We start from the raw sequence: 16,263 nt of genomic DNA on the forward strand, positions 1-16,263 counted from the left end.
TGTGAACTTCCTGGAAAATAACCATGCTACCAGGATTAAAGCATCAGCTCATGTATAAACTCAACATTTCCACCTGCATGTATTTTTCAACAGCACCATATTCAGCAAAACAGGAAGTGATTCTTGTGGAGGATCTGAGCATGCTCCTTGCATTTGTGGACATCATCTTCCTGGAACTGGTTAGCAGTAATTCTTGCCTCCTCTCACATTCGTTAGGTTGTTTTCCTCTGCTCTCTGTGAGCTCTTATGCTGACTTCCTCAGAGGGACGCCGTTTTAAGGTTGTTTATAAAATGCACAAAGCAACACCATCCCTTTGAGACAATCTGGTAGAGCGCAGGATTATTCATTACTTTCATTCCGTTTCTGTAGAACTGAAAACTTAAATGTCCAATCTCTCCTGCACGTTTTAGCTGTTTTTGCTCCAACACACCTGGTTCAAATGGTTAAACTACCTCATCAACAGGTCAGGTTCTGCAGAAGCATGTTAATGAACCATTCATTTGAATCAGGTGAGTTGGAGCAGAGAAACATCATAAACATGCAGCATATAAATTAAAACATTTTGTCTGTGAGACAAACCCCTTAAATAAAATTTCAATAGAATATTGTGCACTTGTTAAAGATTGAATATGGAACAATTTAATAAATAACTTTATTTTTTTAATAATACCTCCACGGGCATTTAGAGGTGTGCAGAATGAAGGTGCAGTATTTTCTTTAAAAGTTATGTTTTAAATAAAATATATAACATATAATCAAATATTTATTTTGACAGGCACAGCACTGGATTTATGTTTACATCTACCAGCCAGTAGAGGGCACCATTGGAGGTTGCCAAACAGCCCGTTCAGCACAGCGAGGCTGGCCCTGTGGAAAATGGCGGACTCGGCGAGTCAAGCAGCTGCGAGTTCAGAAGACGTCGTTATTCTTCCCGGAAGAGGAGCGACCATAAAAGATCTAAAACCAGGGTGAGTTTGGAGGAAGCCTGAAGGTTGGTTTATGCTTGACGCGTCCGCGAGGTCCGCACAGCTCCGCGCGGAAAAGTTGCGTCATTTTGCGTCATTTTAACAACCACGCCCCACCATCGCGCCTCCGCACGGCCCAAAATTTCCACAGCGCGCACCTAGGAAAATTTCTAACCATGCGGACGGTCGGACGCAGAAAAACATGGCAGACCGGCAAGAACTAGTATGGCAGAGGCTCGTAAATACAGACATTTGTATGATTCAGCTCTCAGAGATCACCGTGATCAACATGTTGTTAATAATTCTTGGAGAGAAATAACTCGCACTGTTGGAAAAGACGAGGACGCCGTTAAAAATGCTGAAATGCCATGTTGTAAACAGTAATTTCTACTTCTACTATGGTGTAGTGTTGGATGCATGCCGTAGAGCTCCATGCTGCCCCCTACAGTTTGGGAGAATATTGGCTCACCGCAGAGACAAGCCGCACGAACCATAAACGCTGTGAGTTGTGAAGCGCGTTCCATCCGCGAGCCGCATCACCAAGCGGAAAGTGAATGCGTCAAGCATAAACCAAGCTTAACAGATGGACCCAAATTAAAAAGGTCACATACTGGCAGCGAACCTGGTATACCGACGGCTGGAAACCTTGTTCTGTTGTTGCAACTACAACCTCCACACACTAGATGTCGCTTTGGTGTTCGTGTCTCGTATTCCACCTTTAAGGTCAGTTATTCAGCAGACATTAACTTTTGGTCTGCCTTTATTTCATCACCCATATATCTACAGACTGGATCTAAATTTTAAAAAAAAACAGCTAATCTGTGAGCTGTTAACAGGTAGAAACTCCTCAGCTGCACTTTGGTATTCACAAATAAATACTCAGATGCAGGCAGCCAATGAAAGCAATATCCATTTTAAACTGACGGCCATATTGTATTACAAAAAGAAGCATTTAAAGAAGCAGCGAAGTTTAATCTTCTCCTTTTTGTTACAAGAGTGATTAGAGCGTACAACTTATACTGCAGCCATCCACTAGAGGGCGTGTTTGTTGCATTTATTTTATGGCTAAAAACTGGAATTTGTGTAGAATGCATCCAAAATAAAGTCCCGGTAAACCAATAAACCAGCTCACGCTGTTTCTGTCTACATTCACAGATTATTTTCTTTTTTTTCAACCACAAGGAAGAAAACAGAATAACCTCTACTGTAAATATCATCTGAGTAGACTACCACAACCTGCAGACACAAACGAACCTCGTCTGATCTGTCTTCCAGAGAGGTTGTTGCACAAGAAAACTGACAGCAGCATAACCTGTTTTGTCACCGTAACTGGCCCGCAAAGCCAACATGTAGTGGGTGTCTGAGCCGACCAGTAAAACCTGCCACAAAAAAAAAATTACTGGAATGAGACAAGTCAACGAATTATTTCCTAGGTTCCTCATGGCTGAAAATTCATCATGGCTGCCGCTCAGCTCAACGTCTCTGTTGAAGTTTGGTAAAACCTGTGATTTAGATGTTTCTACTTGAATGAGCTGGAACAAACCTGAGGTTGTGATGCTGTGACGGAGGTCCCTCTCACTAGAACAAGATACAGCAGAAACGTCTAGACGAGCTTTCTTGTTGCTATTTAGTTGGTTTTTAAGTCTGTTTAATAAAGCTTCATAAAGAACACAGAGGTAAGATCAGTGTGTGAACAGGTCACAATTACTGTAAAAAAAACTGAAACGTTTTCTCATTTATTTTTCAAACCATAACACACCAAGAGAAGCTGAGCTAAACCGATCTTCTTGCTCTATGAACAACCTCAGTGTGGAGTAATGCAGATTCATTTTGATTGGGAGGAAGACCAAATGGATTGCCACAATTTAAAACAACCCAAAAATGCTTTAGTGGTTAATGTAAATGGCATTTTTGTAAAGTTTTACACCAGATTACACAGTTATCCCATTTGAAATATGATTAATATTCCAAATTAAAGGCTAGCGTTGTTGCTAATTTTTTCCAGACTTTCTTCTTCTTCTTCTTCTTCTTCAAAATGACATTTCTGGCTTTTTACAGTTGGACAATAGAGTTTTCATGATTCATTTTAAATTAAACGACTTTAAACCTGATCCATGTGGGACGAGCTGTTAGTGCGCCTCAGTCTAAATTGGCTGCGCTCCATTTTTGAAATATTCTCAGTATTTTAATTTTAATAAAATGGTCTAAATGTGACCAATTGATAAGTACAAAATACAATTTCTATCTTTTTAAGTGCAATAAGGCTTTGTCGCGACATAAACCAAACGAATGAGTGTGGGACGAAACATAAAGGCACATTGCAAATATTTTCTAAGAAACCTTCCAGCTTTTCTGAGAGCAGGTCTTGTGGACAGACAACAAAAGGAGCGCTGTTGGGGGGAATGTTGTGCATCACTTTGTTTATAGGTAACAAATGAAAGCCCATAAAGACAAAAAACACAGTATTTATAGAACAACATGGCAGATGATCTGTCATCATGAGCATGCTGTGGGGGGTGGGGGTCCATTAGCAGATTTAAACATCCCAAATAAGTGGAAAATCTGATCAGCAGGATTTTACTGATCTAAATAATCTGATAAAAGCTCCAGAATTATTTAGCTGCTTTCGAACTTTGTCACTTCCTCTTCTTTGTCCTCAGGCTGAAAGAGTGGAGAGGAGGCTAAAGAGCATTTGGCAGAAGTGCCATAAATTGTGTGAGGGCGCCACCTGCAGGACCCCTGGAAATAGATCGTTACATTTATTTCCTAAGAAATAAAGTTGACTTCCAGTGAAAAGAATAAATATGAAAGTACATTTATTAAATAATTAATATACTAATATTATCATTATTACAAAATATGGTGTGCACAGTAGTTATACACCCATTCTGCCACTAGATGGCAGCCTCAGCCTTTTAGCTGCTTACAAACTTTATTGACGGAAATGCCCATAATAACGGGAACGACTGAGGTCCAAAACAAAACTACACAATTTTTTTTTTTTACTGAGAAGGGACACAACGACACAAATGCACACAAACTGCAAGAAAATATAACTATTAAAGCAAATCTAAATAATTTTATTTTTTGCTTGAAATGATATAACAGTTGTATTTACCTGTTAGTTCTAATTACTGCCAAGTGCACTAAAAGTACAAAAGATTTAAAAATTTATTTAAAAAGAAAATCCTCAATCTTCTATCAGAAACAAACCTCTAGACCTTCAATCTGTGATGTTTGGAAGCCAACGTCTAAATAAAAACATTACACAGGAAACAAGAGCTTTATAAACAGTTCAGTTTTTATTGCAAAATATTTTGTACAGAATAAAACTGAAAAAAACAACATAAGAGGAATGCACAGTAAGGCAAACATAAGAACTCCAAGAGTTGAACTGTACAAACACCAACGGTAATATTTGCTGCATTTTCTGTACATAAATTGTTTTCCACTCCCACAGCAAACTCCTTAAATGAGAAAAAATTAAATAAATAAAACCATCTTTCCATTGTGTCCTGAAATTATTGCCTTGACTGTAACTTTAAACACCAACAGACTATCCTTAAATACTGAAACTCCTGTGAGAAGAATGTTTTGGGAATGAGTGTAGCATCACATTCACGCGGGGAGCGCCACTCCAGAAGCTAAAGTTAGCTCAGTGTATGGAACAAATCCTGCAGAACCTGAATGAAACCAAATGCACGGTTTGCTTTCTGACTCTACATCCCACTGCTGAAATCACGGACCCCTGGCGTGTACTTGGAGGGGTTAGGAATAGTGGTTTACGAAAGTCCGGACGTGCACATACCCATGCACATCCTCATGCGATTTGGCACCGATTTAAAAGTTCTGCTCTCAAAAGTAAACCACATCTTGGTTCTTCTAGCTCTTTCTTTATATATATATATATATATATATATATATATATAAAAAGATTTTATATATATATATATATATATATATATATATATACATACGGTATAATCTTTATATATATATATAACCTTATATATATGTATATATATGTGTGTGTGTGTGTTTTTTTTTTATCATTTTTTGTTTACATAAAAAAGCCCCCCCCTCCAACATTCAACGTACATCTTTAACATTGGCTTCCCCAAAATTTGGGATCAAATGAAGACATAAAACCCCTCCCATCTTTTACATATAAACTTAAATTAAAATAGATATGATTTTTTTGTGTGATTTTCGTAAGCCCTTCAAGAAAACACACCAACACGTAAAGACGACGGACAGTCCAAGGCGAGAAAGGAGGGGTTTCTTCTGAAATACTTGACCTGTATAGTAGAGGTGGAAGTCAGACGTTGTTTTTCTGCCCTTCTGATTCCACATCTTACATCACATCTGGTAAAAAATAAAAATAAAAACACAAAAAAATATATATATCCTCTTTTAAAGGGAGAATCTGAAGCAGCCCGGCGTAGTTCTTTTAATAACACAATCAGAAATAAAGCTAGCAAGCTTTTCTTGGAGGTTTTGAGAACATTTTTATCCCTGCAGAGGATGTTTGTTAAGTAGGATGACTCAAACTTAGACGGATTTCCATGAAAAAGTTAATCAGCGATGGGAAATGATCCAACTTAGAAGTGAAACTAATTCATCGTCGATCCGGATCTGGATTCAGTCTTTTTTAAATCAGCTTCTGTCAATTTTTCCCTTTTTAATGTAAGCTTACCCATCAGAGGTTTCCTTTCTTTTCAGTGACCTGGGAGGCGGATCTAAAAAAACATCTATGGAAAACCCGAGTTCTCTCAGTGATTCAATACCCTGAGTGGAGGACGTAGGCTCGGAGGGAACTTTAGTAGAAACGGAAACCTTTTTTTTTGTTTCGGCCGAGCAAAAACTCATCGGAAAAAAAGACGTTACTTAGTAAATCTGTCTTTCGCGCATAAATAAGAACCCTTTACCCCTTGGTACGTTGAAAACCACAAACATAACCAGAGAAATTGAACTAAATGACAAATACCCAATGACAACACCGACGTTTTCAGCTTTACAATATGCATACAGTCATGCATATATAGTGTCTATTTCCCCTTGCATACAGACAAAAGGTTGAAGACTAGACAGAGAGCTTTTAACCACACCAACTCTCTGCAGAGACTAACACTGATTATTAAAAGTCGGATACAAATGAGAGCGAACATAATTCACCAGCTGAGGAGAATGAGGACAAGAACTGATCTCAGTACAGACTTGTAAACAGAAGAGGCCAGAGAGCCACCGAGGATGATGGGTAATCCACATAAAGCTGCAATGATCAGATGGATTGCAAGAAGCTGAGTTTAGGTGGGAGTTTGAAGAAAAAGATATAAAAAACATCTTCTCCCACTCTACCCATCAGGGGATTCAAATATGCGGCTCCATCTAATTCCTTTCAGGCTTAGTGCTGTAACAGGAAGTAGAATTAAAAGTGATCGATTTATTTCGGTTTGCGCTGCTCGAGACAGAGTTTTAAAGAAAAACTACCTACGAGACGAAGGTTCGATCACTGGGCGGTAGGTGCAGGAGGGGGTGAGAGAGGAGCTCCAACGAGAGCTGCCCCCACCTTCCTTCTCACCCCTCCCTTCCTGTTTCCTCTCCTGGCCGTTAGGACCTGACAGGGTGGAGCGGCTCAGACAAACAGCTGGATGCGCTCACGGATAGTCTGCCGGCAGATGGGGCAGGTCTTGAGCGCGGCGCTGCAGTCGATGCAGGAGGCGTGTCCGCACTGGAAGACCAGCTTGATGTGGTTGTCAATGCAGATGGGGCAGGTGATGCGCTCCTCCATCTGGCGGTACCGAGACTGCAGCTGCTCCAGCAGGTTGTGCTGCTCAGAGTTCTCGGTGCCAGGGCTGCAGTCCACCTCCGTTTGGTCTGTGGAGCGAGGCCATCGGCACGAGTCAGTTTTAAGCAAGTTCAGAGGATTTCGTGCAAACTCTGCAGTATTGTGCAAGATGATATGTTCTCCTGTTCCACTGTGGCTGATGGATAAAGTTCTAAGTTGCAGCTAATGGCCTATAAGGAGATACCCGGTAGATGGAATACCACCAAATAGGTAGGTACAACACTTTCTGCAGCAAGTTTCCAACATGGCTTAGACGGAGCGATAAATGTTCTCACCTTGTCGTATTTTCTTGGTGATCGTGACCTGACACTTGATGCATTTCTTCATGCGATGGGCACATTCTGTTTCAACAAGAAAAAAACATCAGATCAGCTGGTTGCTCTGCTGGAGGAGGACGAACTGAAGTTGTGTGGACTCCTAAACATTTGCTCACCTTCACAGGCCACGCTGTGCTGGCAGGGGCAGAAGAGAACCAGCAGAGCCAGCTCAGAACAGATGAGGCATTCGCTGGGCCCCGCCGGTGCGGGGAGAACCAGGTTGGTCATGGTGTTGGGCGTTGTGTGGACTCGACGCAGGCTGGCACTGCTCAGGCTCTGCCCGCACGTGATGGCCTGAAGACGCTGCAACCTGACCGACAACAGGCAGGTTAAAAACGCCTGAATGGGCTATGCATGGATCATATGCGTAGTTACAAAACACAACAGGTTAAATGTATTTTGGAGTTTTTCTTTTGATCGATCTTTAACAAAACTCTTCAGCAGCTTTACAAACGTGATTATTTTGGAGAAAGTTCACCTGTGCTTCTCAGAGAAGCTCTTGATAAGCTGCAGCATGGTGCTGTCTGCCACCAGATCCAGGGGACTCTTGCCCTTATGGTTGGCATAGCTGATGTCAGCGCCTTCCTGCGCTAGAAAGCAGGCAATTGCTGTGCCGATGTTCAGCTCGGTATTCCCCAGGAGACCCGAGGAGTTCAGCTGCGGACATAAAGGAATGAGCCAGGTTAGACCATATCCTAAACATTTTCCCAGAGCAGGCTCTAATGGCACTCACACACGAGCATCAGCTCCATTCCACCTGGACAGGGTTGGGAGTGTTCTCATTTAGGTAACCTTGGATTTTCCTGAGCACAACCAGATGTCTGGCAGTCTGCCTGGAGCCAAACGGGGCCGACACGCCCACTGCCGGCTGATTGGCCGGCTCAAAATCACACGTACTATTAGGGGGGCTTCCTGCATGCGCAATTCATTATCATTGTGGATGCTTTGGAGTTAACAGGCCTCTGACTGAAGCCATTTTATTTTGTCTTTCACTAATGGGAGGAACACACACACACACACACACACACACACACACACACACACACACACACACACACACACACACACACACACAATCGTGCCAGATACAGCAGAGCAGGATGCAAAGTAAGAGTCAGAGTCTCCAAAAGCAGGACAGCTCAGGCTGCTTTTGTTTATTAAAGGAGATACCGCAGACTTCTCTGTGCTCTTCTGCCCCGCTCACATGCTTGAAGATGCTCTGATGACATCAGAGGCCGCAGACCGCCCATGTGCTCAATCACGTCCTAATTCCTAATGTGGAACGAACGCGGCCAGTCTGGGGCAGAAGGGGAGTTGAGCCGATGCTAGTGTGTAAGTGGTATAAAATGGCAAAAACCTGGAAATAGCTTAAAGGGGTTTTAGTTTGTATGATTGGGAACTGCTCTCTGAGCCCCTACAGATCATATGGAACTATGTTGGGGCTCATAATGGCCCAGGAGCCCTGATAAATAGCCAACTACAACCCCATCAGAACGCTCTAAAATGAAGACCGATTTGCCCCGCCCACCTGGCCAGGACATGAATATTAAAGCTGCATGATGACTGGCCAGTCGGAGTTAAGTGTCAGCCCTGTAATCGGAAGGTTGCAGGTTTGAGCCCTACTCAGTCTGTCGCTGCGTCCCACAGGAAGGCTTTTATTAAAAATGCTTGCACTGAGGAGAGAGAGGGGAAAGTGTATTGTGACTTTGTAACATGGCTGAACACGTTTTGTTAGCCAGTTAGATGCTAGGTGTGTACATATCATTAATAAAGATGAGCAATCCTGCTGTTTTCAGCCCACCTTTGCACCAGCTAACTTCTGCCTCTCAGAACGGGAGCATCATAGCCGTTTGTTGTTTTGTTTTGTTTTTAATGACTCACAAGGAATTGATTTACACTAGAGAACACCACAAACACACAGGATAAATGAGTAAACCACGCCTTTAAAGGTTAAAGTAAATGATCACAAAGTATTGGGAGTTAAGTCGCAGCAGCCAGATCATAAACCCACATCTAATCACCACAGAAGAACTCCCTCAACAACTTGTCTGCTGACGGTGGTCAAAACAGCCGCGAGCACTGAAGTCTACCCTCCGTCATGGCTGTGTGGGTGTGCATGTGTGCGTGCGTGCGAGTGTGTGTGTGTTGGCCTGGCTGGTGCCCACGATACTGAGTGAAGCTGCGGCGTTTGTGGTCGTTGACATTAAAGGATGGTGACATATCCACACCTGTGGCTGTGATGGATTCAGGGTGTGTATAAAATGTTTTCTATAAGAAGGAGTCAAGGTTTCCTAATGAAGAAGAGACACACACACACACACACACACACACACACACACACTGAAATGAAACTGGTTCATCCGAGTTAACAGCTCATCAAAAAGCATGAAGCCATCAAAAGCCTGGTTCTTCTTGAACGAATCCATTTATCCCGTTTTTTTGGCTCAATATCTGTAGAGCTTATTGAGTCTGAAGCATCTTTTTGTGTTTGCTGAGGCGGATTAGCATTAGCATTAGCATATTTAGTGAAACAAAAACTGAAAAAAGAATTCACAGAGAGGCAAATATAGGCTAAGGAGGCTCCTAAATAGGTGACCAGATGAGGTTAAGGAGGTAAATATAGTCTTCTAGTTGGGCAAAAATAAAAGTAGGATTAGAATCATGAGACGTATGCTTAAGTCATCTGGGATGAATTTGGGTTATGGAATGCTGAGTAAACAGGATAAGGCCGCGAGTCTGGTGACTCGGCTTAATCGGGTGTTAAGTGAGAAGAAATGGATCGAGTTCAACATGTAAGCAGGACAGGACGGAACGGGACAGGGCGGGACAAGACGAGACAGGACAGGGTGGGAAGGGACAGCGGGATTGCCTAAGGACATTGAATAATATCAGAGTGCTGCTAATCATAACTCAAAGCAGGTTTCAAAGTCTTGACTTTATTTATTTTATTTTTTTTTAGAAAAAGCCAAAACTGATAAGTTTCACTGCAACATGATTTTCTTTTTGCCCTAACTTTTTGCTCTGACATAACTCCTCAGAAGGGCAGACTACCTCGTGTTGTTCTGTAAAAGCCCTGGCACGAGCCTGAAAGTCACACTGTCATTAAGGGGGAGAGGTGAAGGCCATCCACTTAGTCTAGTAATACAGATTTGGGACGTGTGTGATAAATTATTTCTGTCTTTATCATGATATCAGAGACGTGGACAGACAACTTGTCCAAGGAATAGAAAACAGGTCAAGCGCTAACATCCCACATAAAGCCACAGAACCCTTCAGTAACATTTGATTAGATGATTATTTATCACCTTTGCTAGGTAGAAAATCTGAAAGGAAACTTTCATTTTAAGCTTTAAGCATTATAATAAATTATTTCAGTTCCCAGATACCATCAGAGCTTTTGCAGGGAAAATGTCATCAATATATTGATTAGAGCAGCCCTGAATCCTTCTTCGAGGGCGTTTTTACTCAAGCAATGCTGCTGTAATCGTTCCCACATGATGACGAGCTTCAGAACTGAGAATACTAAATTCCCTGGAAGAAATTTAACTATTATCATTTTTATTCCTTCAAGGCCTTTCATTATTCATGTCAGGCTTTTAGCAAGAACCTTAAGAGCACAGATCACGTCCGAGTTGTTACCCACCGATCTGGAGAGGTTTACAAATCCTGTCTGAAGCGTTTAACCGTTTGCAGATTTAACAGATGGATTGATGCAGTAATTTAAAATAGATATTTGGAAGCAAAAATATTAACGTGTACAACTGAGCACAAAATAAAAATGAGGATTCAAATCTTGCTGTTCAGCAGTAGCTTTAGGCCTAGTCCACACGTAGCCGGGTTTTTAAAAACGAATATCCGCCCCTCCAAAAACTTGCATCCACACCACCTCGTTTAAAAACAAACTCTGTCCACACGTACCCGGATAAATACGTTGTTCAGGACATGCCAGACCTGTAGGCGGCAGTACTTCCCCCGTTCTTAACCTCGTCCTTCGTCTGCGGTCTTCCGCAAGGAGCAGTAATTCCGCTTGCAAAAACAAACAAGCAGAAAGCGCTTGGACAATTGATAAAGCGAGCGCAGCTCTGAGGGCATCCATGCTGTCGGCTAGTGTAAACACAGGTCGCACACGTGATGTCAGCATTTTTTGTCGCGGAAAGTGACGTTGCGGACCTTAAAACTCCGGTTTCGTCTGTCCACACGCAGACACCCAAAACGGAGAAAACGCAGATCTTCACTTTGGCCGGAGTTTTAAAAAGATCCGTTTTCGTGTGAAAAAACTCTGTTTTCGTGTGGATGACAGTCCAAAACGTAGAAAAATATCTACGTTTTGGCAGATCCCCGGCTACGTGTGGACAGGGCCTTAGTGTCACCCCTGTGGCGTGAGTTAACAAGCCCTGGAAATGCATCCTTTAATTACCGCCCCCCATTTGCAGCAAAGGATTATTATAAAAATCTATTCTTTCTGATAACATAAAGTAAAATTAATGAAACAATGCAGATTTCATTACTTGTCTCTAGCAGAATCATCGTGTCTCACCCTGCAGTAGAGCGACGTGGACGAGCAGCCCTCGCTGCTCTCCTCAGTGCTGCTTGTTCCCACTGAAGGGCCGAGTACAACGTTGGCCAGCTGGGGGCGGAGAAGGGCCACGTGCATGGCCGTGTCACCGTCTTCGTCCTCCATGTTCACATCAGCACCTTCATCCACCAGCAGCTGCACCAGGTCTGTGTGGCCCTGGGTCACAGCCAGCTGCAGCGGTGTCTGGTTCCGGTTGTTGCAGATGTTGATGTCACAGCGTCCCTTTGAAGGACGAGGGATTTGGGTTCAACGTTCGTTTAACAATGACGTGGCATCAGGAAAGCCTATAAACACGCTGTTCTTCTGTGAGGCTCACCTCCTTGACGAGGACCTCTGCGACATCTCTGTGGTTGTTGAGGGAAGCCAGATGAAGGGCAGAGAATCCGTCCTCCTTTTTAACGTCCACCAGCTGTCGAGCTCGAGCCAGGATTTTCTCAGTGGCCCTGAAGGCAGCGAAAACAGCAGAGCACCCGATTAGTCACTAAAATCCTCATAGCTTTTTTTTAATACAGAATAGAATTATTTGCAGCTCCTAATTATCACCAACTGAGGAAACAGGGCGTGTTCCCTTTTGTCATTAGCAAAACATCTCAAGCACCACAAAATTAATCTTGACAAAACTCCCAGAAATCAACCGTAAAGTCTGCACCTACAAATGGTTAACCGTCTGAGTCAAGCTAATTCAACATGGGGTTAAAACTACACATGATATTACATGAGATTGCACTTATTATCAAAAGTAGACCAAAAGTATGACTAGAATAGGTCTCGCTCACTGAGAAACCATATAATACTTGCTCTTTTGGAAAAACGATCAGTCACTCTAAGATGCAAACGCATAGCCTAGAAAGCTAAACAACCGTAGCGGTAGCAGGCTGCTCTAGCCACACTCCACTGTAGCCTAAGCAGGTCTACCTGCCTGATCGGTTTTGTACCGAGCCAATCATCGCGCTCTATGCTTTTTGGGTGGGCTGAACGATTGAGCTGCGAAGGAGAAAAACTACAAAGATGGCGTCTGCTTAAAGAGCAAGTCACCCCCTACTAAATTCTTACTCAGCTCCCACTTTCTGTTTGAAAAATGCAACAAATGCTGTTGCCTAGCGGACCGAGAGGGCGGAGCTGCTAACAAATACACACACACACACAGGCTCACAATGACATTGTGACATCGTAATGTACCATCTAACATCATTGTATACTTCTTAGCCAATAGCGATGGCAGATTTAAATTCAAATGCAGCGCAGAGTTTTTACCTGACAACGGCACAACACTGACAGTTTTAGGCAGAAAATTAAAAGTTGAACTAAAATCCACTAAAGTGCAAAACTATTGACTACACGTGTCTGCAGCACGATTAGACACGCATTTATATAGTTTATCAGAAGAATAAGTTGATTTGGGGGTGACTTGCTCTTTAAAAACAGCACTTGTTTGAAATTGGCTTTGGCATCAAGTTTATATGATTTAGACGTGAGCCTTTCTTTGAGACATGAGTAGTACTTAAGTCATTTATTTCAAACATGGATGGATTTGCTTCTTCTACTTCTGTGATGGTGTACGGAGGACTGCCCTGTTGACTGATATCCATAGTGGTCAGCACAACGTCACGTTCGTGGTTTTGTTTGGTCCTAGCGCTGTCCATTTGGAGACATTTTGAAATACAACCACAGATATCGCACCACAACAGGCTTTTTTCCGTAACTCGTGGCCAGACGACATATGTAGGATGGCTCGCCAGGCTAGCAAATGCATGCTAAACGTGAAGTTTTTCTTCAAAGCTATCGTCTGCATTAGCCGCAGAGAGGAAAGAATGGAAAAAAAGATTTGGTCAGAAAAAGTCGGTCTCTTCTATGTCACAGAGAAAATCAGCAATCACGGCGCTGCCCATCCTGGCTTGTGACCACTCACGGGAAGGAAAGAGCAGATTGCGTCTCGGCTAGTAGATGCTAACCATTAGCAACTCCACATCATGGCAGAACACGTTCCGTCTTTTGTTACTTTTCACCAAAGAGAAAATGTTTTACAGTGTTCTGACTTTTGTTAACAAAGGTAGCAGGAGAGTAGCATTGCTGTTAGCCAATCAGGGAAGAGACAATAACCTATCAAGTATTTTAACGAGTAAGACTTGTAATCCAGCCGTTTTCCTCCCTCCGCTCCTTTGATAAACGTCTAACTCGAAACGGGAGTGCGAGAGTTTTTGCTTCACAGAGAACAACTCACAAAGCATTCACATTTACAGACCCTAGCAAATAAACTCCCACACAGATCTTAGTTTAAAACCTTTGCATGTTAGGGATTTGATTTAATTTAAATATATGAAGCAGATGGACAATAATCCCCTGGTGCATGAATTTGATTTTAGGCCTTTTGTAACCATAAATAAATTATTCAGTTGATTGAAACCCTACAATAAGATAAAAGCGATGGATCTAAGAATAACAACACTCTCCTCCAGGAATGTTTCCTAGGTTTCCTCAAGTTGGTCATCAGGTCAGCCAACGGGTCTGGAAGCAGAGGAAAGGTCTCCATCCTTAACAATAGGTACAGGTAATAAGTTAAAGGGGTGGAGCTTGATCAGATGTCTTCTTCCATCTGCTTCTTTTCTTTCGTGGATTTTGTGTTGAAATTTAATATTTGGTGATTTTATTTTAGTCTTGTTTTTTACTCTTTTTTGAATCAAACAAGCAGATGAATGGTACACCTGGACAGACACGGAGGGACTAACCCTCCTTGCTGTGGACATTGAGACACAGCAAATGTATCACGTGCAGAAAATAACTGCTACCCTGCTAAAGGACAAAACTATAAAAAGCCATTACACATGCAACACTTTTAACTAATCAATAGTAGCGGCTTGGTGTTGCCATTTTTAGAAAAGGTAATCATTGAAATGTCAATGTTCATGGTTATCGTTAAACAGGAAGCATTTATGCTCACTAGCTCTCCAACATTTAGCATTTAGGAGGTAAATTAAACAAAAATCTTGCTTTAAATCAGAAAAATAACCGAGTCCGTTTATGCCAACGTCAATGTAGAAGATTCAAATATTCAAACCACAGATTTGTCTAAACAGGAAGCTGATTAATGCCCAACATACCGGAGAACATTTTAACCTTTAAGCTCATCGTCCATGTATATTCATCCAAATTTTGCGAGTTTTTATGATCAAAGGAGAACTAAAAGAGCTGGAGTTTAACGGTCAGTGAAGTGAGACTATGATGGACTTCTTTATGCTTCGTGCAGCCGGCTGATGTTGCAGCTCAAACGTGGGCTGCTCTTTAGACGAGTCTGCTTTATGAAATGTGAAATTGAAGCCGACAGCCTTTGCAAGCGCCCGGGAAGCTGGCAAATCACCACGGAGGCATCGGTGTGACACCAACTAAACTTTCTGTGGATGTTAGGTTAATTTACTGCTGCCTCTGCAGGATTTCACAGTGTGGAGATACTGGTGTTGCACACGCTGATAGATGATCCTGGCATCCAGCATTTCAAGAGAAAATCAACACTAATCAAGCGGACCAGTGGGAATGCATTTTGTGAGTTTCCAGCACACAATCATACTGGTTCAATCGCTGCTGAGCCAAGAGTCCAGCTATAAAAAACAACACGATGTGCAATGAAACAGATTCCATGAGTCATTTTATGTCAGATATCTGTTTCTTGCAGACTAGAAAGGCTAAAAGTGCATGTCTGTCTCCATTTAAACAGACTGTTAATAGCAACAGATAGTGGGGAAGATATGTGATAATAATGAGAAATGTTTTTTATTCTTATGAAAAAGACAAGTCCGCATTCACAATCCTGCTCTACGAACAACATTTCAGCAGCAGAGCAGGAAAAGCTTGAAAGCATTTTTTATTATTACGAGTGACCTCTTCCAGCTTCCAGAGGCTCATTGGCTGTTCATGGCTGAAAGCCCTTCTGTTAAATGAGTTAGATCTGACTTGGATTGCCTCTGTGATTTAAAAGCTGTTATGGGAGACATTGCTGTAGGTCACTGGTACCTGCATTGCAGGTCTGTATGTGTTACTGCATGTGTGCTGCTGAGGTAGTGAGGGTTTTAAACAGCTGTTCCAGCTTTACAAGCAGCTCCTGACAACCTCTGAAGGTTCAGACAGCTCGATCTTGCAGCTGAAGCAGCCCGGCAGACTTCAAAACAGCATTTCCAGCTGTCACCATTCTACCAACATGACTGTTGCACCTGTACATACATGAGTTTCAGATTTAAGCCGGTGCTCTCAGGCAACTCTACAGAAACTCGCCTTTTTTCCAAGACACTAATGCCTTTCCTGGGGATGTTTTTGTGCTCGTAACCTGTTCAAAGCAGGAGAGTAATGGTTCTGGCTCCAATTTGAAGAAAATGTTGAATTGAATTAAAACTAAGACATATTATTCCTTTAAGGCACATATGTCAGACACAAGGCCTGCGGGCCAGATGCGGCCCGCGGAGCATTTTTATGTGGCCCGCGAGGTAAATATCAAAAATATATTAGAACTAGCCCGCTGGCCGATTTTACTGCAAAGACTTCAACTCCCATGATGCTTTGCGGCGTCA

The 16,263-nt window shown here is 42.4% G+C and overlaps 1 protein-coding gene across 4 annotated transcripts in view; it reads right to left on the reverse strand.

Annotated features, from left to right (window-relative positions):
* Positions 1-6,372: 6,372 nt before the first annotated feature.
* The window catches only part of mib2 (MIB E3 ubiquitin protein ligase 2), a 45,666-nt gene continuing 35,775 nt past the window's right edge, over positions 6,373-16,263 (reverse strand). For all 4 annotated transcript variants that reach the window (XM_015966992.3, XM_015966990.3, XM_015966991.3 and 1 more), the window contains 6 exons: positions 12,024-12,150; positions 11,669-11,929; positions 7,610-7,788; positions 7,248-7,441; positions 7,090-7,155; positions 6,373-6,843 (listed from right to left, as the gene is read on the reverse strand). In XM_015966992.3, coding sequence (XP_015822478.1) covers positions 6,602-6,843; positions 7,090-7,155; positions 7,248-7,441; positions 7,610-7,788; positions 11,669-11,929; positions 12,024-12,150 — 1,069 coding nt within the window. In that variant the 3' untranslated portion in view covers positions 6,373-6,601. The remainder of the gene's footprint in view (positions 6,844-7,089; positions 7,156-7,247; positions 7,442-7,609; positions 7,789-11,668; positions 11,930-12,023; positions 12,151-16,263) is intronic.

This window comes from Nothobranchius furzeri, chromosome 15 (genome assembly GCF_043380555.1).
Source record: "Nothobranchius furzeri strain GRZ-AD chromosome 15, NfurGRZ-RIMD1, whole genome shotgun sequence".
Taxonomy (NCBI): Eukaryota; Metazoa; Chordata; class Actinopteri; order Cyprinodontiformes; family Nothobranchiidae; genus Nothobranchius; species Nothobranchius furzeri.